At 44.8% G+C, this 23,238-nt stretch overlaps 1 protein-coding gene across 1 annotated transcript in view; it reads left to right on the plus strand.

Annotated features, from left to right (window-relative positions):
* The first annotated feature begins 9,468 nt into the window (after positions 1 to 9,468).
* Positions 9,469 to 23,238, plus strand: part of NDUFA12 (NADH:ubiquinone oxidoreductase subunit A12) — a 43,898-nt gene continuing 30,128 nt past the window's right edge. The window contains exons 1-3 of the mRNA XM_068272762.1: positions 9,469 to 9,604; positions 15,984 to 16,066; positions 19,976 to 20,063. Coding sequence (XP_068128863.1) covers positions 9,516 to 9,604; positions 15,984 to 16,066; positions 19,976 to 20,063 — 260 coding nt within the window. The 5' untranslated portion in view covers positions 9,469 to 9,515. The remainder of the gene's footprint in view (positions 9,605 to 15,983; positions 16,067 to 19,975; positions 20,064 to 23,238) is intronic.

Here is a 23,238-nt window from a genome sequence, read left to right on the forward strand (position 1 = left end):
ATATATATATATATATATATATATATATATATTTATTTAATCAAAGAGTTAAAATGCGCTTTAGTTTAATATAGTGCAGCCTGGCTCAGCAGCTGATGGGACATGCAGATTCCAAAATACACATTCATACAGTTTGCAAAGAGCCCTAGTTGAACCCTTAAAGGACAACTTTGAGGGGGAAAAACACATTTCTGGATACCACAAAACACTTGCTAATGTGAGTAAAGGGACTTTAGTGCTTTGAGTCACAGCAATTATGGTTACAAAAATCAGTTTAATCAAAAAGTTGATTTTCCTTACTAGTGGCATCAACAGTATAACTGTTTCTTCATGACGACTCTTTGCCAGGTGCTTCATTATCATTTCACCTTGGCTTATACCAACTCTCTGCCAGACCAGCACAATTGCAGCTAAAGCTGTACTGTCTTTGCATGACTGATGGGGATTCACTGTTATTTTCCAAAAGATCAGTTGCTATATTATCTCAAGGCAGTGTGCAAATCAGCATAAAAGATCGCTTAGAGGCAGCTGAATTACAGTATGGAGCTTCTATTCTGCTTTTCCTCCATGGGAATTGTTGCACACAACAGCTCTCTTCCTTGATGCCAACAATGCCCTGGCTTCAGTTGCACATGGGTGTTATTAAGCAGAGCAGCAGATGATCCGTATTAAGTCCCATTATTGCACATTTTCAGCTTCAGAATGGTCGGCTGCTGCTTTGTTCACTACACAAAAGTGTCCTATCTAATTAACCAAACCAGTGGGGAGAGATCTAATCTGCATGAAGATTGGTTTTGTGCTGCAGTTTTGAAAGAGGTCAGTGAATCTTATTTGAGCTGTGTGCTAAGAAGTCATTTCTGTAAACATTGTTTTGTAAAAACAAAAAACTTTGGGATGCATTTTCCAGGCCTTAGTAATAAATCTATGGGAAATCTAGGTCTATCATGCATATTGAATTATTATGGGGATTGAACAGTTGACAAGAGTAGTAATGGGACTGATAGGGGAATCAGGGGGAATAATGGTGAAAGAGTAAGGGTCTCCGTAGTTCACCATTTATTTTTAACTTTTCTCACAGGTTAAACAATTGAGGGCTTGATTTATTTTTGAGTACCGGTATGCATGTAAACCTATTTCTCCATTTCCAAAGCCTTTCAATTGATGCATTGGTTAGTGCAGATTTAGTAACCAGGTGGGAGGGGCTGTTTTTAAGGGGGCAGGGTATAAGATGACTTTAGCAGTCCACTGTTTCAGTACCCTGTGTTCAGGGCCCCCAGGGTCACTGCGAGCTTTGTGAACATGCATGCAGAATCAGCATAAACCAGAGCTTACGCTTTGCATTCATATCATTATTTTAAATTAAATATATAGTCTAATGGAGATCTGAAGTGATATATTTGCTAATGCTGATTGCTGTATTCTGCACCTGTGAAGAGGGATTTTTCTCTTATACTGAGTGCTCTTGTCTTACATACTGTGGAAGTGGTGAGCTGACACCTTGTTAAGTCTTGCAGAGGAGATTGGTCCTTATTTCAAAACTCTGACAAGCTTGTACAGCTCAGTAGGGGTAGAAATTTAGCAGTCTTCTATTACAGTGACCGCTTCAGTCTGAAATCAAGGAAACAACATAACATTATTCCCAAATGTAAGATGCTCCAGTGTGCTTGCTACTAACTTACCAAGTAGCTGGTCCTAGCTACAAGATAATATGGAGGCCTCAACATCTATAACTTTAGAGTTGGGTCTCCCCTGCAATTTATGAATGCAATACAAAAGGCTCGGCAGCCAATAGATGCTTATGTATTGTATCTGATTAGCGGGAATGCACCTACAAAGTCAAAGATGGTTTGTCATTATTTCTGCTAAGAACATGGCAATCTGTCAGACACCAGCATAAATGAATCTTTTAGAATATCTGCAAAGCTTTTTCAAAGGACTAGCTATGAGCACTGTGCAGTGTCCTACTGAAAAGGAGCCACCCCAAACTGAAGGATGCAAGTCCTGGTTTGCTAAAGGGACGCTCCTCTGTGCCATAGAAATGTTGGTCATCTAGTACAAGCTACCTATGATGTGCTATAAAACACATTCCATTTGTACCACCTGCAGACCTCACTATTGATGCATGATGGCTGTGTTATTTTTTTATTTATATATCTCGTCCCGAGACATGTTTACCTGAAACCCCTTATTTTGTTTGTTAGCGTTTTTCATCTGTGGCTCTGACCTTCTAGAGCAAGTTGAGCTCGGCATAGTTATTAGGCATAAGAATTATATGAAGTGGGCAGTAATGCTAACCTTAAAGGGAACCCGAAGCGAGTGGGATAAAGTGGCTATCATGTTTGTTTTATTTTAAATAATACCAGTTGCCTGGCAGTCAATAGTGTCTGACTCACACACCTGAAACATCTGATTTGCATGGTTGTTCAGGGTTTATGGCTAAGGGTATTAGAGGCAGAGTATAAGGACAGCCAGGTAACTGGTATGGTTTAATAAATTTCAGCCCCCACACTTTTCTCGCTTTTAGATTTTTTTTTAAATATTCAATCATGCACAGACATTTATCTTGAAAGTGATTGACTGTTTGAGGATGAAACAGTCATTTCACTAATCCTTAATGAACTCTTCTTTTAGTAACCCCCCTTGTTGAATGCCAAGCTGCCTCTATGTAGATTTTGTATTGATGCCTTCCTCCTTCTGTTTCTTATTAGAATTGCTTGGATATTGGTCTGTTTTTGGTGATGGAATATTGTCTGTGATGGTTTGATGTACATAGCGGATTAAACAAGTGCAGGTCTGAACACTCCTATATGCAAAATCTTATATCTGAAACATGACAAAATCTGCTATTCTGTTTTCATAAAGTTGGTTAGAGACCACAGCTTTCACTTGATCAGTCTTCCCTAAAAAGAAAATTCATACTTCTGTTGTAAAGTATTGTGTATTTAATGATGTGCTTGTGAGTACATGTATATGTGTATAAGTAGCGGAAAAGATGCACTGAATGTTCTTAAATTCTAACAGCTAATCAGTATGTTTAGAGGAAGCCGTTACAGATATTTACTACCTTTAATTTTAAATACAATCAGGCTTTCATGAAAGGCCCTTATGTGTACGGTGGTATGATCCAGCCACGTAAAAATAATAATAATCAGTTTGATTCCTTCCATCTACCATTTCCCCTTGTATGAGTTCTTAGTGGTGCTATGTTGCTGCAACAACTTAACCGCCTCATCCAGCCACCGCAGTAAAAGATTATCATGTGTAAAATGGTCCCGATATCTGCTGAGTGGTAGGAAGAGCTATAAAGTTCATTAATAAACCATGCCGCATTATTGGCCACTGCAACTTTCCATATTACAGTATGAGTATATGGTTGTGCCTCAATGCCTAAAGGTTTCTTGTTTATAAAGTAAGTTATTCAAACTGACACTGCTGCTTACGTTCCACAAGTACCGGCCATTACCATTGTTATAATCTACATCAATGTCTGTGCAGAAGTGAAGTGGGTAACCTAGGTGAACCAGTAGCTCAGTAACAACATGCAATGCCAATTGCCAGCTTCTAAAGCTAGTAGGATCTGAGGAGGGAGAAAGAGGTAACCTCACGATTGCACAAGGGGAATATACTTACGCAAAGGTTTGCGATTTGTGATACTTTGGTTTATTATGGGCACCCTCATAAGATAGGATATAATCACATCCTACTGCTAGTGCAGCAGGAGAAGGTGACCATCTTGGATTTCTGCACAATAGGAGCAGAATCAGAATATTTTTTTTATTTCGCCAAGTACGACTGGCCCGTGCCCGGAATTGGATTTGGCAAATACAGGGCTAGTGTGAAAAAGAGCAGCATGCAACAACACCCTCACCCCTCTGTTACAGGCATGGAGATTCCCCACCTATTTGTGCCGTTATTCAGAAGAAAATAGTTGTCCTAATCATTGTGATCCATTCTCTTCCGGGAAGTTTTATTTATTTATTTTATGTTGGTTGAACTTAATGGACGCGTCTTATTATTTTCAACCAAGCTAACCATGACACTATGTACACACAGTACTTGCAGACACCCAGTACCTGTACGTAAGCAGTGGTTTTAGTTTAAAATAGCTGAGACTCTAAATAGGGTCACTTTAACATGAAATTTCACTTTTTCTTATCAACCTATATTAGTGCATTACAAGTCTTTTCTGTAATTCAATTTATTAAAAAATAAATAAATATATTTACCTTTCAGGCTGTAGCAAGCTATGAAGGTACAAAAAGTGACTTTGCACTTCTTTGCAACCATGTTAATCATAATCATGGGTAAAGATAGGCCAGAAAGTCTCATATTCCAGCATAAGCAACTAGTGGTGCATAACAGGAACCCTTGTTACTCTTTGTTTTACATCAAGACTTGTATCACCCATCTAGTATTTCATGTTTTATAGGAATACCTTGGCATGGCTGTTTGTTATATGCACATTTGAAATATTGTAAAGAAAAAAAAAATGAAATCTTGTTTGCCAAAATACTTGTAACGTATATTTTTTTTGTTAACGAAACTGGAATTTCATTTCAAAGTAAATCAATGAGGACATAAATATAAAAGCTGCCATTGCTAAATGTATTTGTAAAGGTGCGTGTTTCAATAACTTCACCCTTCAGTGTCTGCATGCTTATTATGTAACTTACTAACAGGCAAAGCCAGGATCAGGACAGCCCCGAAACATGCATTATTAAATACAACAATGGCAGCTAGTTCATGTTCATCCTTACCTTCAATTTCCATAGGGGTCATCGATTCCATCTGCAAGCTGAAGGATCTCTGTTTATGTTTCCTTGTAAAGGAACAAAACTATTGTATATGTCTTGCCTCTGAAAGGAGATTGTAAATTCTATTTTGGTTGTATTTTTTAAGGAAAAATGTATCTTTTTATTATAGAATAAACCTCATGTTTTGCCCTATTAATACTGAACAGTTGTTTTTCTTATATTGTCTGTAGTCATATTAATGATGTGACGGCAAACTAAACCATTTTGAAGTAGTGATTTAGTAAAGGGAAAGTACAGTGATAGTGTTAGACCAAGAATTAGTAGGTGATGCAAGCTCACCTTAGAAGTAACATCTAATGGATCCTACTGGTCTTACAGAGCACATCACATGGCCTGATGGATGGGTAACAACCATTACCATTAGTAATCTTGTGCAAGGAAGAACAGGAGGAGCACTGCCAGAGCTCTGCAAAATGACCTCCAGCAGGCCACAAATGGGCATGTGTCTGCTCAAACTGTCAGAAAAAAACTGCATGAAAGTGGTATGAGGGCCCAACGTTCACAGGTGGGGGTTGTGCTTACAGCCCAACACCGTGCAGGATGTTTGGCATTTGCCAGAGAACACCAAGATTAGCAAATTCGTCACTGGCTCCCTATGCTCTTCACAGATGAAAGGTTCACACTGAGCACATGAGACAGAGTCTAGAGACCCCCTAGAGAACATTCTGCTGCTTGCAGCATCCTCCAGCATGACCAGTTTGGCTGTGGGTTAATGGGGTAAGGTGGCATTTCTTTGGGGGACGCACAGCCCTTCATGTACTCGGCAGAGGGAGCCTGACTGCCATAAGGTACTGAGATGAGATCCTCAGACCCCTTGTGAAACCATATGCTGGTGCAGTTGGCCCTGGGTTCCTCCTAATGCAAGACGTCATGTGACTGGAGTGTGTTAGCAGTTCCTGCAAGACAAAAACATTGATGCTATGGACTGGCCCACCCGTTCCCCAGACCTGAATCTGAATCTCTTTTTGTCTTGTTTTAAGGCCATTACATCAAAGTTGGATAAGCCTGTAGTGTTTTTTGTGACTCCAAATCCAGACTTCCATGGGTTAATAAATTGGATTTCCATTGATAATTTTGTGTGATTTAGTTGTCAGCACATTCAACTATGTAAAGAGAGAATTATTTAGTAAGAACAATTCATAAATTCAGATCTAGGATGTCTTATTTTGTGTTTCCTTTATTTTTTTGTGCAGTGTACAATGCTTTCCTATGAAGACGCATGAACATGTAAAAACAGACCTATTGCTGTATTTTTCTAGCTGTTTTGGAAAGGCACATTAATAAAAACAAAAAATGCACACAAAAACAAATTGCAGAAATGCATATGCCATAAAAAATGCACAAAATTGTGGTAATATTGCCGTGCATAGACATCGCGTGGTATTATTACCCTTATTTCTGCCAGCAGTACCACGAATTATGCTATTAGGGCTGGAACCCACAAGGGCGATTTTGAAAGCATTTTTGGAACGTTACAGAACGCTAGCGTTTTGCCAAAACGCTCAGCTAATGTAAATGGATGGGGCAACTTCCACTGGAGCGTTTTCGATTCCTCAAATCGCAAACGCAGGACATGCAGCATTTTGGGAGCGTTAGCGCTTCAATGTAAAGTATATAAACCCTGGCGTAATAGCTCATCAAAACCTGCATGGAGCGATTTTGCTAGCGTTTTAACGTTAACACACTGTAACATAATTAAAATTAATTGAAAGGACCAATCAGACTTTAAAACGCTAATCGCTACACAATCGCTGGCAAATTGATACACTTTGTAAAATCACTTCCTAAAACACTCATGAAACCGCTGACAAACTGCTCATACAAAATGCTAGCTTGCGATTAGCGATAGCGTTTTTGCAGTGGGTTCCAGGCCTTAGAGCGACCTGCAGTACTTGAATAGTGTGAACGTTGCTACGTAAAGGAGCGTTACTAACAGTAATGGTTGCTAGTGAAGCGCTTTACTGTAGCAATTGTCACGCTACTCAAGTACCGCAGGTTGCACTAATAGTGTAACTCCCGGTACACTCTTCTAGGAAGGGTAATATTGCCATGCGCTGTCTGTACTATACTATATTACCACAGATTTGAGCATCAAGCCCCATATGTTTTAGCTCTATATAGATATGTGCAAAACTGCTTCAACAGATACACAAAGGGATTTCAATTTCAATTGTTCATTTCCACAGGTTCAATTCCAAAGGTCATACAGTAGAATCTCGTTATAGTAAACTCTTAGGTCCGGTTCACATTAGCGTTCCCTGTCCAGATTCGCCGGGCCGGATCCAGACAGTATACTGTACAAACGGAACGTACGTTCCGCATAGCAATGCAAAGGCTATGCGGACGGTCACACGCGTCCGTTCCGTACAGTACGGAGCCGGACCGGATCCCGGACACTTTTCCAACATGCGCTATTTTTCGGTCCGGATCATCCGGCCCACGCACCCGGAGCGGAGCCTGACTGCACCATCCGGAAATAAGAAAGCAATGGGAAACGGAAGCACAGAACACACTGGCTACAAACACCTGACGTTCTACCCCACTTCCTATGCATATTCTAGCGGCGATTTTGGATGGGGACACATGGGAAGGCATTTTGGAGTGGAGCAGCAGCGACTTAAACGTGCTGGAGCTGTTTGGCAGTATGTCGGAGGTGGAGGTGCGGCCTAAACAGCGGAGGACCTGATTCCACAGGTGCACCTTCTGCTGACCTCCCAGACCCCAAAATTTTTTATTTATTTGTACTCTCTTTTGCCAAACGGATCCGGATCGCAGCCTGATGTACACCTGATGCAACCTGACCGGATCCGGTCAGGTCATCCGGTCCGTTTGGCAGAGAAACGCAAGTGTGAACGGGGCCTTAGTTACCATCGTAAAGCTCTAGCTATAGTAAACTCCATTACCAGGTCTCGACCATGCGCCTGTATAAATGACAAATTCTGATATAGAAAACTATGTGGCCAGGTCCCTTGAACTGTACTATAAAGGGATTCTCCATTAATTATAATGTACACACAAAAAAAATTGCTTTTAGAATTGATTTGTTTCATTTTGTGGTTTCACGTTAATCCCTTAATAATGCCTAACCTTAACAACCCCCTCACCCGAATTCTAATCCCTTTCTGATAGCAATTCCTAACTTCATCCATTAACTGTAACTAATACAGATGGTAAATGAGATGAAAGTGCGTGTGCCTGCGCAGTACTCTCCTGATGAAGCGGGCATGTGCAGAAGATGGCAATACTTCAGAGCCTACCAGCAGAAAATGAGAGAAGACTGGAGCTGCAGCAAGGGACATGCTCAGTGGCGTAGCAATAGGGGGTGCAGAGGTTGCAACCGCACCGGGGCCCTTGGGCAAGCTTTATTGCCCACAGTATATTGCCATCAGGTTAACATAGACAATTCCAGCATTACATAAAAGATGTTCAAACCTGGTGTCGCTGTTGGTGGAGAGATGGGGAGGTGTGGTGTGACCGTGGGATGATCGGATGACACAATGGCTGTTTCACGCTGTGTAGTGCTTGCTCACGTGCTTGTCCTGGACCCAGGACAAGCATGTGAGCAAGCGCTACACAGCGCGAAACGGGACCCATAGCTCCATAGTTACGCCGCTGGACAGGCATGACCTCTACGAATCACTGCACATAGCGCTGGTGCGATTTGAAAGTGCTGCAGTGCTTACTAGTAGATTACTGCCCTTAGGGCCTATTTCCACTAGTTCTGTATCAGTTTTTCTGGATCTAGATTTCTGGATGTGGCTATTTACTGCACGTATCGCTGTGAACGTGGCCTTACGTTAAAGGGGTTCTCTTGCATGTTCTTAAAAACAAAAACTGTCACTTACCTGGGGCTTCTTTCGGCCCCCTGCAGCTGGAATGTCCCGCGCCGTCCTCCTCCGATGCTCTATTCGTCCACTGCCAGCACCAGTGTAATTATTTGTCTAATTAGACGAATAGAACTGCGGCTGCGTGGCCGTGTGCGAGCTCCCACGGGCATCATCGGGAGCTTACTGCACAGGTGCAGTACAAGAAAACTTTGTAATCGCACTGCGCCTGCAAAGTAAGTACTCGATAACGCGAGCAGGAGCGAGCAAGCGCACGGCCACGCAGCCGCAGTTCTACTTGTCTAGTTAGATGAATAATTACACCGGTGCTGCTGTACCGACGATATAACCTACCCATCCAATCAGCCTACATTCACTATCAAACGTATAGCAGGAGGGTTAGGGTTAACCAGCGGCAGGGAATGGAGGACGGCGCGGGACATTCCAGCTCCAGGGGGTGATAAGAAGCCCCAGGTAAGTGTCAATTTTTGATTTTTAGAACATGCAAGAGAACCCCTTTAATTCCTACCTCTGAGCTATGTAGTGCAGCTCAACACTTAAAAATCAGCCGAGGCCAGAGGGGTAGGAAAACGCTTGAAACACTGACATACAAGAAGTGTGGAAAATGTCATGTATTCGTTTGATCTCCTGTCTGTATGCAGTTTTTCTGGACGTTTCAGTGAGCAAGTATCACCAGGTACAGTCAGATTTTAAATCTACATCTTTAGCCATAGCCAGTAATATTCAGTACTAGTTGCTAGATCTATAGTTGAATTGTTGCACCAGCTCTGCATCAGCTCCCGGAACTATCTGTGCTGTCACTTGTTTCGGCTCGGAAGTTGTTCAGCAGAACTCCGCCTCGTACAGCGAGCGGAAGATGGCGGAGTACCTACGGATAACGGGGAGGGCGATACAGCAGATCCGGGCGCACGGCGGCCTGTGGGGCTCTTTCTTGCAGCTGCTCAGGTCAGATATGGAGATGTCGCTCTGTCCATGGCTGTCCTCAGTCCTGTGGTGGCTGCAGCAGCAGCCAGTGCTCTGTCTCTCCACCTTGGCTGTCACCTTGTGCAGGACATCACTCTTGCTGACCTCTGCTTGCCGCTAGTTATGTTGGCATCGCCCTGCAGCAGTGAGGGCATGGAGCATCAGGCGGAGGGAGCCTTTATTTATTTTTGCAGGATAGAAAAAAGTTTTTGCTTATGTCCAGTTTTGCGATACTTTTCACCTGGTCTGAGGTTGGAGGAAGACAGGTGCTAAGGGAGACACTAACCCCCGGAATACTTTGCTAATAAGTATAGTAGTAGGTTTAGAGATGAGCATTTATTGGGAGGTGAACCAGAACTTTGCAAAAGGCTAATCATACAGTGCATTGACAAAATTAGGTAATAGTCTGCTTGAAGAGACTGGTAAAATGTCCACTGATGATCTGCCCCATGGGAGGCTCCACCAGCTCCACCAGCCAGTAAAATCTCTGTCCAATGTCCACATCCAGCTCTATTAAAAGGACAACTGTAGTGAGAGGTATATGGAGGCTGCCATATTTATTTCCTTTTAAATAATACCAGTTACCAGGCAGCCCTGCTGCATACATTTGAAATCGGCGCCGTTAGACTTGGGCACAGGATACAGCCGGTATAAAGCTGATCCTGCTTCTGCACAAGTCCGGCCCATATTAATTACTATCCCCCCTCCAGGCCGCCTTGGATAGTGGGGAATGATATAATTCGGCTTCCAGCGATTGCTGGAGGCCGAATTATAGTGTTGTTTTTTTTTAAGCAACTTCAGCTCCGTCTTCTGACGGAGCCGACGTTACTCACTATAGAAGTAATTCCCTTTATAGTCTATGGTGGTGACAGCTGCGCCAAAATCTTCCTGCGCTGAAAAGGACTGCTCCGGCCTTGCTGGCCTGTTTGGCTGCAGTCAGGGCTGTGGAGTTGGAGTCGTGGTTTCATAAACTGAGGAGTCGGGTGATTTTTGTACAAAATCCACACCCCTGTTAAATATTAGACTAAAGAGTCGGGGCCATTTTGGTTACCCGGAGTCGGAGTTGTGGTTTCATAAACTAAGGAGTTGGAAGATTTTTGTATGGACTCCACAGCCCTGGCTGCAGTAGTGTCTGATTCACACCAGAAACAAGCATGCAGCTAATCTTGTGAGATCTGACAAAAATGTTAAACACCTGAACTGTTGCATGCTTGTTCAGGGTCTATGGTTCAAAGTAGTAGTAGTAGAGGATCTGCTTGATAGCCAGGTAACTGTTATTGCCTAAAAGGAAATAATTATGGCAGCCTCCATATACCCCTCAATAAAGTTGTCCTGTGGTACACCAACTCCCCCTGCCTCACACTAACCTTCCTCTCCAATGCCGATACTGATGTGCTTGAGGGGGCCCAGTAAAATCTATGCCCATGTCCAGCTTCACCTGCTGGTAAAATATCTGCCCAGGTCCAGGGGAGATTAGTGTTAGGCATTGGAGATGGGGAGGTTAGTGCTAGGTGAAGATTTAACTGGGTTTTTTTCAAGCACATTAGTACCCCAAGGAGCTTGTATGACCATAGGGAAATTTTGCTAACATGGTTGGGTGGACAGCACCCTCTCAGACCTCTAAGTTTCAGATAGGTTGTAGTAATAAGGAAAAATATTGGACTCTGGGTGGTCCATAGGCTTAAACCATACTGGCCCCTACCCCAATGCCTAACCCTAACCTCCCACAGGGCTAGATGTGAGATTTTACTGGTGACCAGAGCACCACATATGTTTTGAAGCAAACGGGAGGGGGGGGGGGGGTTATTAGAAGATAAATACTTGCTCATAACTATTTGGTAGCCTCTGAGTGGTCCATAGGCTCCCCGGGTTCTGGTCAAGCCTAATGTTCCTGCCCAGCGTCAAGAATCCCATTCTACAAGCTTTTGTCAACTGAAGTGAGAGGTATATGGTGCCTGCCGTGTTTGTTTCCTTTTAATCAATACAAGTTTTCTGGCAGTCCTGTTCATCCTCTGTCGCTTATACTTTCAGCCATAGACCCTGAACAAGCATGGAGCAGATCAGGTGCTGACATAGTTAGATCTGATAAGATTAGCTGCATGCGTGTTTCTGGTGTCATTCCGGCACTTCTGCAGCCAAATAGACCAGCAAGGCTGCCAGGCAACTTGTATTGCTTATAAGGAAATAATTAATAATAGGCACCACATACCTTTTTGCTTCAGTTGTCCTTTAATAGCCTATTGAATATGTTTAACTAGACCGTGCGCTGGAATGATGGGCTGCAGAGGGTTCTGGTAAGCCTCTGCACTCTCCCACTACTGAGGTAAATATCAAGATAAAGGGTTTATCCCTTTGGATACGCTTTAATGACATCCCAGTGTTAATCTATAGGCTTCTACTCTTCTCAGAAGGCTTTCCAAAATGTTTAGGAGTGTATCTTTTTCCAGAAGAGCATTTGTGAGGTCAGGGACTGATGTTGGCTTGGAATCTCTGCTCTTAAAGAGGATGCGACACCCATGCTAACCTAAAAATAAAAAACACATATTTAAGTAGATAAATACTAGTTCAACTTATATATCAGATGTATTGCACTGTCCACGTTATGATTCCTGAGAATTTTATAAATGAGAAGCAGAAAATCCTATTTCAGTCAGTGGCCATTTTGCCCAGCTAATGCTGACATCATATCCTCCCTGACTCTCGTTTTCCCTCCCTTCTCTTGCTCATTGTATATTCATTTTCTGCCCTCCTCACAGAGTCTTCAGACACTCCCACTGAGGTGTATACTAGGAAGTGTACTGTCTTATGTCATCATTGTGCGACTCAGTACAGCTGTGTTTACATCACAAAAGCAGGGAGATTTCAGAGCACACTTCAGAGATCGGATTTCAGCTATCCCTTCAGGAAGTGTGTGTGCTCTCTACTCCTGGAAACAATGCTAATGAAAGAATGGTAATCTTGATGGCGTTTTGAGAACAGAACTAATTAAATCTTTGTTCACGCCACACATGGTACAAGCTCAGTGGTATTGTACATTGTTTTCGTGATTAACCCATCAAAGGGGAGACCTCCTCCTCCAACATTACTGCGCATATGCAAACAGTCTAACGTATAGCATGCAGCACTTTCTTTAAACATGCTGCGTTACAATGTAACGCAACGTGGGCATTGTGAACATGCCATTTAGTTTTTATTACTGTGAGTTAGGCTGCGTTACAGGCTACTCTATCATGCGCCTGTAACGTCTTAATGTGAAAGCAGCCTAAGAGGGTGTGTGTGTGTGTGTGTGTGTGTGTGTGTGTGTGTGTCAGTGCTTTTCCCTCCCCTCTGCATAGCACAGCACGCACTCCTGCTTCTCCCTCCCCTCTCCATAGCACAGCACACGCTGCTGCTTCTCCCTCCCCTCTCCATAGCACAGCACGTGCTGCTGCTTCTCCCTCCCCTCTCCATAGCACAGCACGCGCTGCTGCTTCTCCCTCCCCTCTCCATAGCACAGCACGTGCTGCTGCTTCTCCCTCCCCTCTCCATAGCACAGCACGCGCTGCTGCTTCTCCCTCCCCTCTCCATAGCACAGCACGCGCTGCTGCTTCTCCCTCCCCTCTTCATAGCACAGCACGCGCTGCTGCTTCTCCCTCCCCTCTCCATAGCACAGCACGCGCTGCTGCTTCTCCCTCCCCTCTTCATAGCACAGCACGCGCTGCTGCTTCTCCCTCCCCTCTATAGCACAGCACGCGCTGCTGCGTCTCCCTCCCCTCTCCATAGCACAGGCTGCTGCTTTTTCATACCCTCGCCATAGCACAGTAACATGCTGCTTTCTCTCCCCTCTCTATAGCACAGTACATGCCGCTTTTCTATCCCCTCTCCATACTACACTTCATGCTGCCAAGTAGTTGTCCCCCCCCCCCCCACACACACACACTATAAGTGCACCAGGTAGTTTCTCCCAGTATAGGTATAGCCAGGTAGTTTCCCCCAGTGCAGGTATAGCCAGGTAGTTTCCCCCAGTGCAGGTATAGCCAGGTAGTTTCCCCCAGTGCAGGTATAGCCAGGTAGTTTCCCCCAGTGCAGGTATAGTCAGTAGGTTCCCCATCATATGTATAGCCAGGTTCCCACAGTATAAGTGTAGGCCGGTAGTTTCCCCTAGTATAGGTATAGGCAGGAAGGCTCCCCCAGTATAAGTGTAGCCAGGCATTAACCCTCCCCCCCCCCCCCCCCAATGTAAGTGTAAGCGTAGCCAGGTAGGGAGAAGCAGAAAGGAGTCCCCGCCATTGCTATACATACACTCACGCATGCTCTATACATACCCACATCACTCACGCATGCTCTATACATACCCACATCACTCACGCATGCTCTATACATACCCACATCACAAACGCATGCTCTATTCATACACACACGCATGCTCTGTACATGCACACATCACACACGCACGCTCTCCATAAAGCTTTTCAGCAGATGGAAGCATGAACCCACTTTTGAACCAGAAACAACGGCAGAAGCGCTTGACCTGAGCTACAGAGAAGCAGCACTGGACTGTTGCGCAGAGGTCCAAAGTACTTTTTTCGGATTAAAGCAATTGTTACATGTCATTCGGAAATCAAGGTGCCAGAGTCTGGAGGAAGACTGGGGAGAGGGAAATGCCAAAATGCCTGAAGTCCAGTGGCAAGTACCCAAAGTCAGTGATGGTCTGAGGTACCATGTCAGCTGATGGTGTTGGTCCACTGTGTTTTATCAAGGGCAGGGTCAATGCAGCTAGCTATCAGGAGATTTTGGAGCACTTCATGCTTCCATCTGCTGGAAAGCTTTATGGAGATGAAGATTTCATTTTTCAGCATGACCTGGCACCTGCTCACAGTGCCAAAACCACTGGTAAATGGTTTACTGACCATGGTATTACTGTGCTCAATTGGCCTGCCAACTCTCCTGACCTGAACCCCATAGAGAATCTGTGGGATATTGTGAAGAGAAAGTAGAGAGACGCAAGACCCAACACTCTGGATGAGCTTAAGGCCGCTAGCGAAGCATCCTGGGCCTCCATAACACCTGAGCAGTGCCACAGGCTGATTGCCTCCATGCCACGCCGCATTGAAGCAGTCATTTCTGCAAAAGGATTCCCGAACAAGTATTGAGTGCATAACTGAACATAATTATTTGAAGGTTGACTTTTTTGTTTTAAAAACACTTTTCTTTTATTGGTCGGATGAAATATGCTAATTTTTTGAGATAGGAATTTTGGATTTTCATGAGCTGCATGCCAAAAGGCTTGAACTACTTCAGTTGTGTGTATTTGAATCTAAAATATATGAAAGTCTAATGTTTATCAGTACATTACAGAAAATAATGAAATTGATCACAATATGCTAATTTTTTGAGAAGATCCTGTACATATGCACTTCCCACAGAGCTGCAGGGAATCCACTGAGAATGTTGTGCACATTGAACACAGAGGTGTTGTCTATAACCCATAAATCTGGTTCAGATTGTACCTGCAGAGTGTGTGATAGAGGAAGAATCGCCTCATTCTCCTGCAGAGTACCTGCACATCATTCTTACATGCACCCACAGTTACATTGCCTAGGGCCTGATAGATGTTCTTTGTTCCGGTCTGTACCTTTTACAAGTACTCTTACCAAGGACTAGTTTTAGTCTAAAGGGAATAAATATGGCAGTCTCCATATCCTTCTTACTTCAGTTGTCTTTTAACATTCCTAAGCGTTGGCAGTTAAGAGACGAATTTTATGTTATATACTTTCAATCAACAAGATTGTAATATGCAAATTAGCGGAGTCGGTGGAATCCTAAACTTCAGAGTCGGTGGATTTTTGTACTGACTCCACAGCCCTGCTTAAAAACGCTCACGCAATCGCTGCACAAAGCGACTTTGTGAGCATTTGCGTATTCCTATAACTTCCATTGAGGCAAAATCGCCTCAAAAGTGGCCCTTGCACCACTTTTCTGAGCAGAACGCGGACGAAAAGCTCCAGTCTAAACTACACCATAGAGAAGCATGGTGTAGCCGCTTACATTTGGCCAAAACCGCCTGAACAAGCCCTCAAGCACTGCAGAGGCTGATGGTTCTATAGGTATACAAAATAGTTTAAAAAGTAATTCCATATTGTAAACATGCATTTAGGGCCTGATGCAATTCACTTTCTCTCCTAAGTTTTCTCTTGCGAGAACATTTTTCATCTTCAATTTCCGGGTAGCTTCAAGGGCATTTTATTTATAAGATGTGAAAATATCACTTAAGAGAAAACTTTGGAGAAAAAAGCAATGTTCTTCGTTCTGAAATGTGGGTTGATTGATGTGTAGTTTGTTGCTAACATAATTTTTTTCTCTGTCACCTGCATACCCACAGAACTAGTGAACTGAAAACTGGTGCCCTCATCGGTGTTGATAAGTATGGCAATAAATATTATGAAAACAAACGTTATTTTTTCGGTAAGATCCAGTCCTAGGATTTTATACTTAATTGTACTTTGCGTTTTAACAATTAGCTAACAGCTGTTTTACATTTTCTAAATGTGCTGGTTATTAATCATAAAATAATTTGCATTAACTTGTTCTCCGTATAACAATGGTTTGGGAACCACTTGCCTACCGCGCGTCGGCAAAGTGGCAGCTGCAGGACCAGCGACGCAGTATTGCGTCGCCAGCTGCAGGCTGATTAATCAGGAAGCAGACGCTCGGGCGAGCGGCTGCTTCCTGTCAATTCACGGCGGGGGGCTCCGTGAATAGCCTGCGGGCCGCCGATGGCGGCTCGCAGGCTAAATGTAAACACAAGCGGAAATAATCCGCTTTGTTTACATTGTACGGCGCTGCTGCGCAGCAGCGCCGTAAGGCAGATCGGCGATCCCCGGCCAATCAGCGGCCGGGGATCGCCGCCATGTGACAGGGGACGTCCTGTCACTGGCTGCACAGGACGGATAGCGTCCTGTGCAGCCCTGATCTCCGGGGGGGGGGAGCAGGTAGGAGAGGGAGGGGGGAATTTCGCCGCGGAGGGGGGCTTTGAGGTGCCCCCCCGCCAGCCACATGCAGGCAGGAGAGATCGGACCCCCCCAGCACATCATCCCCCTAGTGGGGGAAAAAAGGGGGGTGATCTGATCTCTCTGCCTGCTACATGATCTGTGCTGGGGGCTGCAGAGCCCACCCAGCACAGATCACTCAACACAGCGCTGGTCCTTAAGGGGGGGTAACGGGTGGGTCCTCAAGTGGTTAAAAATCAATTATCTGTTCTTTTAAATGGAATGAATGAATTGCTTTGTGCACATTTTAAATTAAGACTTTTATCTAAAGGAATATATTTGTGCTGCACTATTTGTATTTTCATGTGGCAGCGGTAAACAGGACACTGGGTATCCTCATGCAACGAGACTCTTCAATATATTATGTGGCAGCTCCATAGTGCATATCTGACAGCGGCTTACTGCAGTGATCTAACTTTATGCAAATATACTCATAAAACTCATGTGTTCAAGTCATCCACTAATCCCCATTGCCACATTAAATTAATTGCAACATTTGGCACAATATGCTTGCCTCATAATGACAGAATGCCAATTACTGTGTCACGTACGACATTACTGCCTCTAGTGGTGGTTGTTGAGCACTACAAACTAGCTGCCTTCCATATCTAGTTTTAATACCACAGTATTTCACTGTTTAGAAAAGTAATTTTGTGGAGGGTAAAATATAAATGCTATCTCTATTTAACACAATAATACTTCATCTCTTTAATGTTAAGATTGGTGTAACACTGGGTTAGTGGATAACCTCTTTCCTTGCAAGTTTAAATCCCAGCCATGACGCTCTTTGTATGGACTTTGTTTGGGTTTCCTTTTACATCACAATATCAGATGGTTGCTTAAAGAGAACCCGAGGTGGGTTTGAAGATTATTATCTGCATACAGAAGCTGGATCTGCCTATACAGCCCAGCCTCTGTTGCTATCCCAAACCCCCCTAAGGTCCCCCTGCACTCTGCAATCCCTCCATAAATCACAGCCACGCTGCTGACAAACAGCTTGTCAGAGCTGGCTGTGTTTATCTCTATAGTGTCAGTCTGCTGCTCTCCCCGCCTCCTGCAGAACTCCAGTCCCCGCCTGCATCCCTTCCCTCCCTGCTGATTGGAGGGAAGGGACGGGGGCAGGGACCGGAGCTATGCAGGAGGCGGGGGAGCAGCTGAGACTGACACTACAGATGTAAACACAGCCTCACAGCACGGCTGTGATTTATGAGGGATTGCAGAGTGCAGGGGGACCTTAGTGGGGTTTGGGATAGCAACAGAGGCTGGGCTGTATAGGCAGATCCAGCCTCTGTATGCAGATAACATTCTTTAAACACACCTCGGTTCTCTTTAATTGAATCGAGTGATGTCGCTGCATGCTGACATCATCCCCCAGATCCCAGTCACATGGCTTGACATGAACATGACCCAGTGGATGATGTCCGCATACAGTGCGGCTTCCGGGAGGAAGAGGAAATGGAAAAGAGCGGGGGCCAAAGTGACCTACTTCGGGTCCACTTATCTAATTGCCTAATACTCAGTAGATGGGCATATAGTTCAAGCACACCTGAAGTGAGAGGGAAATGTAGGCTGACATATTTATTGCCTGGCTGTCCTGCTAATCCTCGGCCTCTAATATTTTTTTTTAGCTATATACCCTCAACAAGCAGCAGATCAGGTGCTCTGACCCAAGTGTGACCACATCAGCCACATGCTTGTTTCAGGTGTGTGATTCAGACACTTCAGCAAAGATCAGCAGGACTTGCAAGCAGCTGATATTGTTTAAAAGGAAACAAATATGGCAGCCACCATATCTCTCTTACTTTAGGTTTCCTTTAAGCAAAAGTACAGCTCTGGGTAGGTGCCTGTGTGGCGAGTGCAGCCAAGTGCCCTGGACACCTGTCAGGACCTAGGCGGTTGTGTTCATGTCCCAGTTTGGGTCATCCTCAGGTTCACCTGGAACATCCATCTTTGAATCTGAACAGAAGAAACTTGAATATTTCTGGCATTCTGATTTCTGGATTTGTTTATTTAAAGAGAACCCGAGGTGTGTTTAAAGAATGTTATCTGCATACAGAGGCTGGATCTGCCTATACAGCCCAGGCTCTGTTGCTATCGCAAACCCCACTAAGGTCCCCCTGCACTCTGCAATCCCTCATAAATCACAGCCGTGCTGTGAGGCTGTGTTTACATCTGTAGTGTCAGTCTCAGCTGCTCCCCGCCTCCTGCATAGCTCCGGTCCCTGCCCCTTCCCTCCAATCAGCAGGGAGGGAAGGGATGCAGGCGGGGACTGGAGTTCTGCAGGAGGAGGGGAGAGCAGCAGACTGACACTATAGAGATAAACACAGCCAGCTCTGACAAGCTGTTTGTCAGCAGCGTGGCTGTGATTTATGTGGGATTGTAGAGTGCAGGTCGACCTTAGGGGGGTTTGGGATAGCAACAGAGGCTAGGCTGTATAGGCAGATCCAGCCTCTGTGTGCAGATAATATTCTTCAAACCCACCTCGGGTTCTCTTTAATTATCCATTATAATCGCTTTTCCTGTGTAAATGTGTTTCAATGTATCTTGTCTATTTTTAATGGAAGCGCTGAAACAGATGAAAAACTGATGGAAACCAACATCACCAAAAACCCTCCGGCTCCTCAGTGAAATTTGAATTCAGCTCCCAAATTTGCCCAAACTTTGGGAATAAGTTGGCTGAACTGAATCCAAATCAGAGGCACATTCAGACGCACTACCACTACTAGGCAAACACTTGTCACTTAAATATACAGTACAATCTTGTTATAGTAATCCTCTGAATATAGTAAACTCAGTCCTCAGGTCCCAGCAAATGTGTCTGTATAAATATACAATATATGACCAATTCTGATATAGGAAACGTCTCAAATTTTCTGGCTCCAGATACCAGGTACCCCTGACCTTATCTTATGAATCTTGCTGACAGCAGTGAGTGAATTCTTTAATATGCTCAATAAAGCACTGCAGAAAATATCAGCACTATATAAATGCTCAAACAAGTAATAAATCAATATTTCAAGTAAGCTGTGATGGCCTTAGCTTGTCTTCAGAAGCTTGCAAGGTGTGTGTCTGCTACCAGACTTGCTGTTTGAGCCTTGCAATGAACAGTGTTGTCACCTAATTTTTAATAGGAACATTTTTAATAGGTAGACTAGGTACCGCTACCGGCATATTTCTTAAAACTGTAATTATTCTAGAATCAGATTGTTGTTTGTAAATCATAGTTGACAGACATTTTTGAAAGACAACTCGTCTTTGCTTGGAATTTAGCTTCAGTGCCTTCACATTGCTATTCTGACGTTAGTCCTGTCCTTTTTCTCTGCAGCACGTCACAGGTGGGTAGAGTACACCACTGAAATGAATGGAAAAAGGACTTACTGGGACGTGGATGGCAGCATGGTGCCCCCTGAATGGTGAGTATGTGTGGCATACTACAGTAAATAGTTCTTAGAATGCATAGCAGTGAAAATGAGTACTCCCATCAGCTCAAATGATAATGCTGGAAATAAGTTCAGTCATTCATCCATTTTCTTGTATTTTTGATTGCCAGTTTGCACAGGTTCTGAAATGCTTCCTGTGAGATAACAAAGCACAAGCAGTGAACTTAATTTACTAAGAGTGCGTACACACATCCAATTTTGGTTGGTCAATGTTTGGCGAATTTTACCAACCTCCATATTTAGTATGAGAGCCAACAGATTTTGAATACGATAATCAGATTGTGTAGTTACACTCGCATACTACACGGAGGTGGTAAAATTGGCCAATCAAACTTGAAGGTGTACACCAGGCTTATGGCATCCCCTGTAATCCCCAAGTATCTCCACTGGAGATATCAGAAGTAATACGGCAAACCTGGATCCATTTTTTTTAATGTTTGCTATTATGGGGTAAAATAGTGCAATCCTCGCCGGAACTGAATATTGAAACATAATGGGGGTGGCGACAAGGCTAATCAATTAGCAGTAGGGGGCTTTAGGAGCTCACATCAATTTCCACTTATATTTTTTATTTAATCAGTGTAGATTCATTGCTGTCCATTAGTTACTGGATCCATTAATTGTCCTGACTTAAAATTCCCTGAAAGTAACCTCTGATTAAAGGACACCTGAAGTAAGGAGAATATGGAGACGGCTTTGTTTCCTTTTAAACCATGCAAATTGCCTGGCTGTGCGGCTGATCCTCTGACTCTTAATACTTTTAGCCATGTGACCCTACACTAGTCACATGTTTCAGATGTGTGATTCAGGATCTACTGATGCCTGAAAGATCAGCAGGACACTAGCCAACTGGTGTTTAACCACTTCCTTAGCACCACAGGTGAAAGCAATGCCCTGTGTGTAGCTGGCAGTCTCTGACAGGGTGTAGATTTCACCTTTTCCCATTGCGCACTCCCACTGTGATCGCTGCTCCCCTCACTCTGTCACAGCTTCCCACTACTTGCCCAGCTGTCCATGCACCAGTTAGGAGCAACTTTCATTGCCTCCTGACACTGTGATCACTGTGAGCCAATTATCACAGCGTGAATTCTGAAAAAAAGGCTCTGGTTCTTAAAGGGCCAGGGCCACGTAGTCTCGAAAGAGTTAAGAGAAATTAAATAAGGCAGCTTCTACTATATATACCTCTCACTTTGGGAGTCCTTTAACTACTTCCCGACCGCCGTATAGACAAATGGCGGCCGGGAAGCAGACGCCGCAAGGACCGCCGTATTGACAAAATGCGGCGGTCCTTGTTTGGGCATGGGCGGAGCGATCGCGTCATCCGTGACGCGATCCTCCGCCTGTCGCCGCTCACTCGCCGCAACATCCCGCCGGCCATACGGAAGCGCCGGCGGGATGTTAACCCGACGATCGCCGCATACAAAGTGTATAATACACTTTGTAATGTTTACAAAGTGTATTATACAGGCTGCCTCCTGCCCTGGTGGTCCCAGTGTCCGAGGGACCACCAGGGCAGGCTGCAGCCACCCTAGTCTGCACCAAGCACACTGATTTTCTCCCCCGCCCCAGATCGCCCAGATCGCCCACAGCACCCATCAGACCCCCCCCCTGCCCACCCCCCAGACCCCTGTTTGCACCCAATCACCCCCCTAATCACCCATCAATCACTCCCTGTCACTATCTGTCAACGCTATTTTTTTTTATTACCCCCCCCCCTGCCCCCTCCTGATCACCCCCCCCCACCACCCAGATTCTCCCCAGACCCCCCCCCCATGTACTGTATGCATCTATCCCCCCTGATCACCTGTCAATCACCCATCAATCACCCCCTGTCACTGCCACCCATCAATCAGCCCCTAACCTGCCCCTTGCGGGCAATCTGATCACCCCCCCACACCAATAGATCGCCCGCAGATCCGACATCAGATCACCTCCCAAATCCATTGTTTACATCTATTCTCTCCTCTAAACACACACTAATTACCCATCAATCACCCATCAATCACCCTCTATCACCACCTGTCACTTTTACCTATCAGATCAGACCCTAATCTGCCCCTTGCGGGCACCCAATCACCCGCCCACACGCTCAGATTGCCCTCAGACCCCCCCCTTATCAATTCACCAGTGCATTCATTACATCTGTTCTTCCCTGTAATAACCCACTGATCACCTGTCAATCACCTGCCAATCACCTATCACCCATCAATCACCCCCTGTCACTGCCACCCATCAATCAGCCCCTAACCTGCCCCTTGCGGGCAATCTGATCACCCACCCACACCATTAGATCGCCCGCAAACCCGCCGTCAGATTACCTCCCAAATGTATTGTTTACATCTGTTATCTTCTCTAAATACCCACTAATTACCCATCAATCACCCCCCATCACTGTTACCTATCAGATCAGACCCTAATCTGCCCCTTGCGGGCACCCAATCACCCGCCTACACGCTCAGATTACCCTCAGACCCCCCCTTATCAATTCGCCAGGGCATTATTTACATCTATCCTTCCCTGTAATAACCCACTGATCACCTGACAATCACCTGACAATCACCTGACAATCACCAATCACCCCCTGTCACCCCCTGTCACTGCCACCCAACAATCAGCCCCTAACCTGCCCCTTGCGGGCAATCTGATTACCCCCCCACACCAATAGATCGCCCGCAGATCCGACATCAGATCACCACCCAAGCGCAGCGTTTACTCTCCTCTAAACACCCACTAATTACCCATCAATCACCCCCTATCACCACCTGTCACTGTTACCCATCAGATCAGACCCTAATCTGCCCCTTGCGGGCACCCAATCACCCGCCTACACGCTCAGATTACCCTCAGACCCCCCCCCTTATCAATTCGCCAGTGCAATATTTACATCTGTTCTCCCCTGTAATAACCCACTGATTACCTGTCAATCACCTATCAATCACCCATCAATCACCCCCTGTCACTGCCACCCATCAATCACCCGCTGTCACTGCCACCCATCAATCAGCCCCTAACCTGCCCCTTGCGGGCAATCTGATCACCCACCCACACCAATAGATCGCTCGCAGATCCGACGTCCGATCACCTCCCAAGTGCAGTGTTTACATCTGTTCTCTACCCTAAACACCCACTAATTACCCATCAATCACCC

The sequence above is a fragment of the Hyperolius riggenbachi genome, chromosome 3 (assembly GCF_040937935.1).
Source record: "Hyperolius riggenbachi isolate aHypRig1 chromosome 3, aHypRig1.pri, whole genome shotgun sequence".
Lineage (NCBI taxonomy): Eukaryota > Metazoa > Chordata > Amphibia > Anura > Hyperoliidae > Hyperolius > Hyperolius riggenbachi.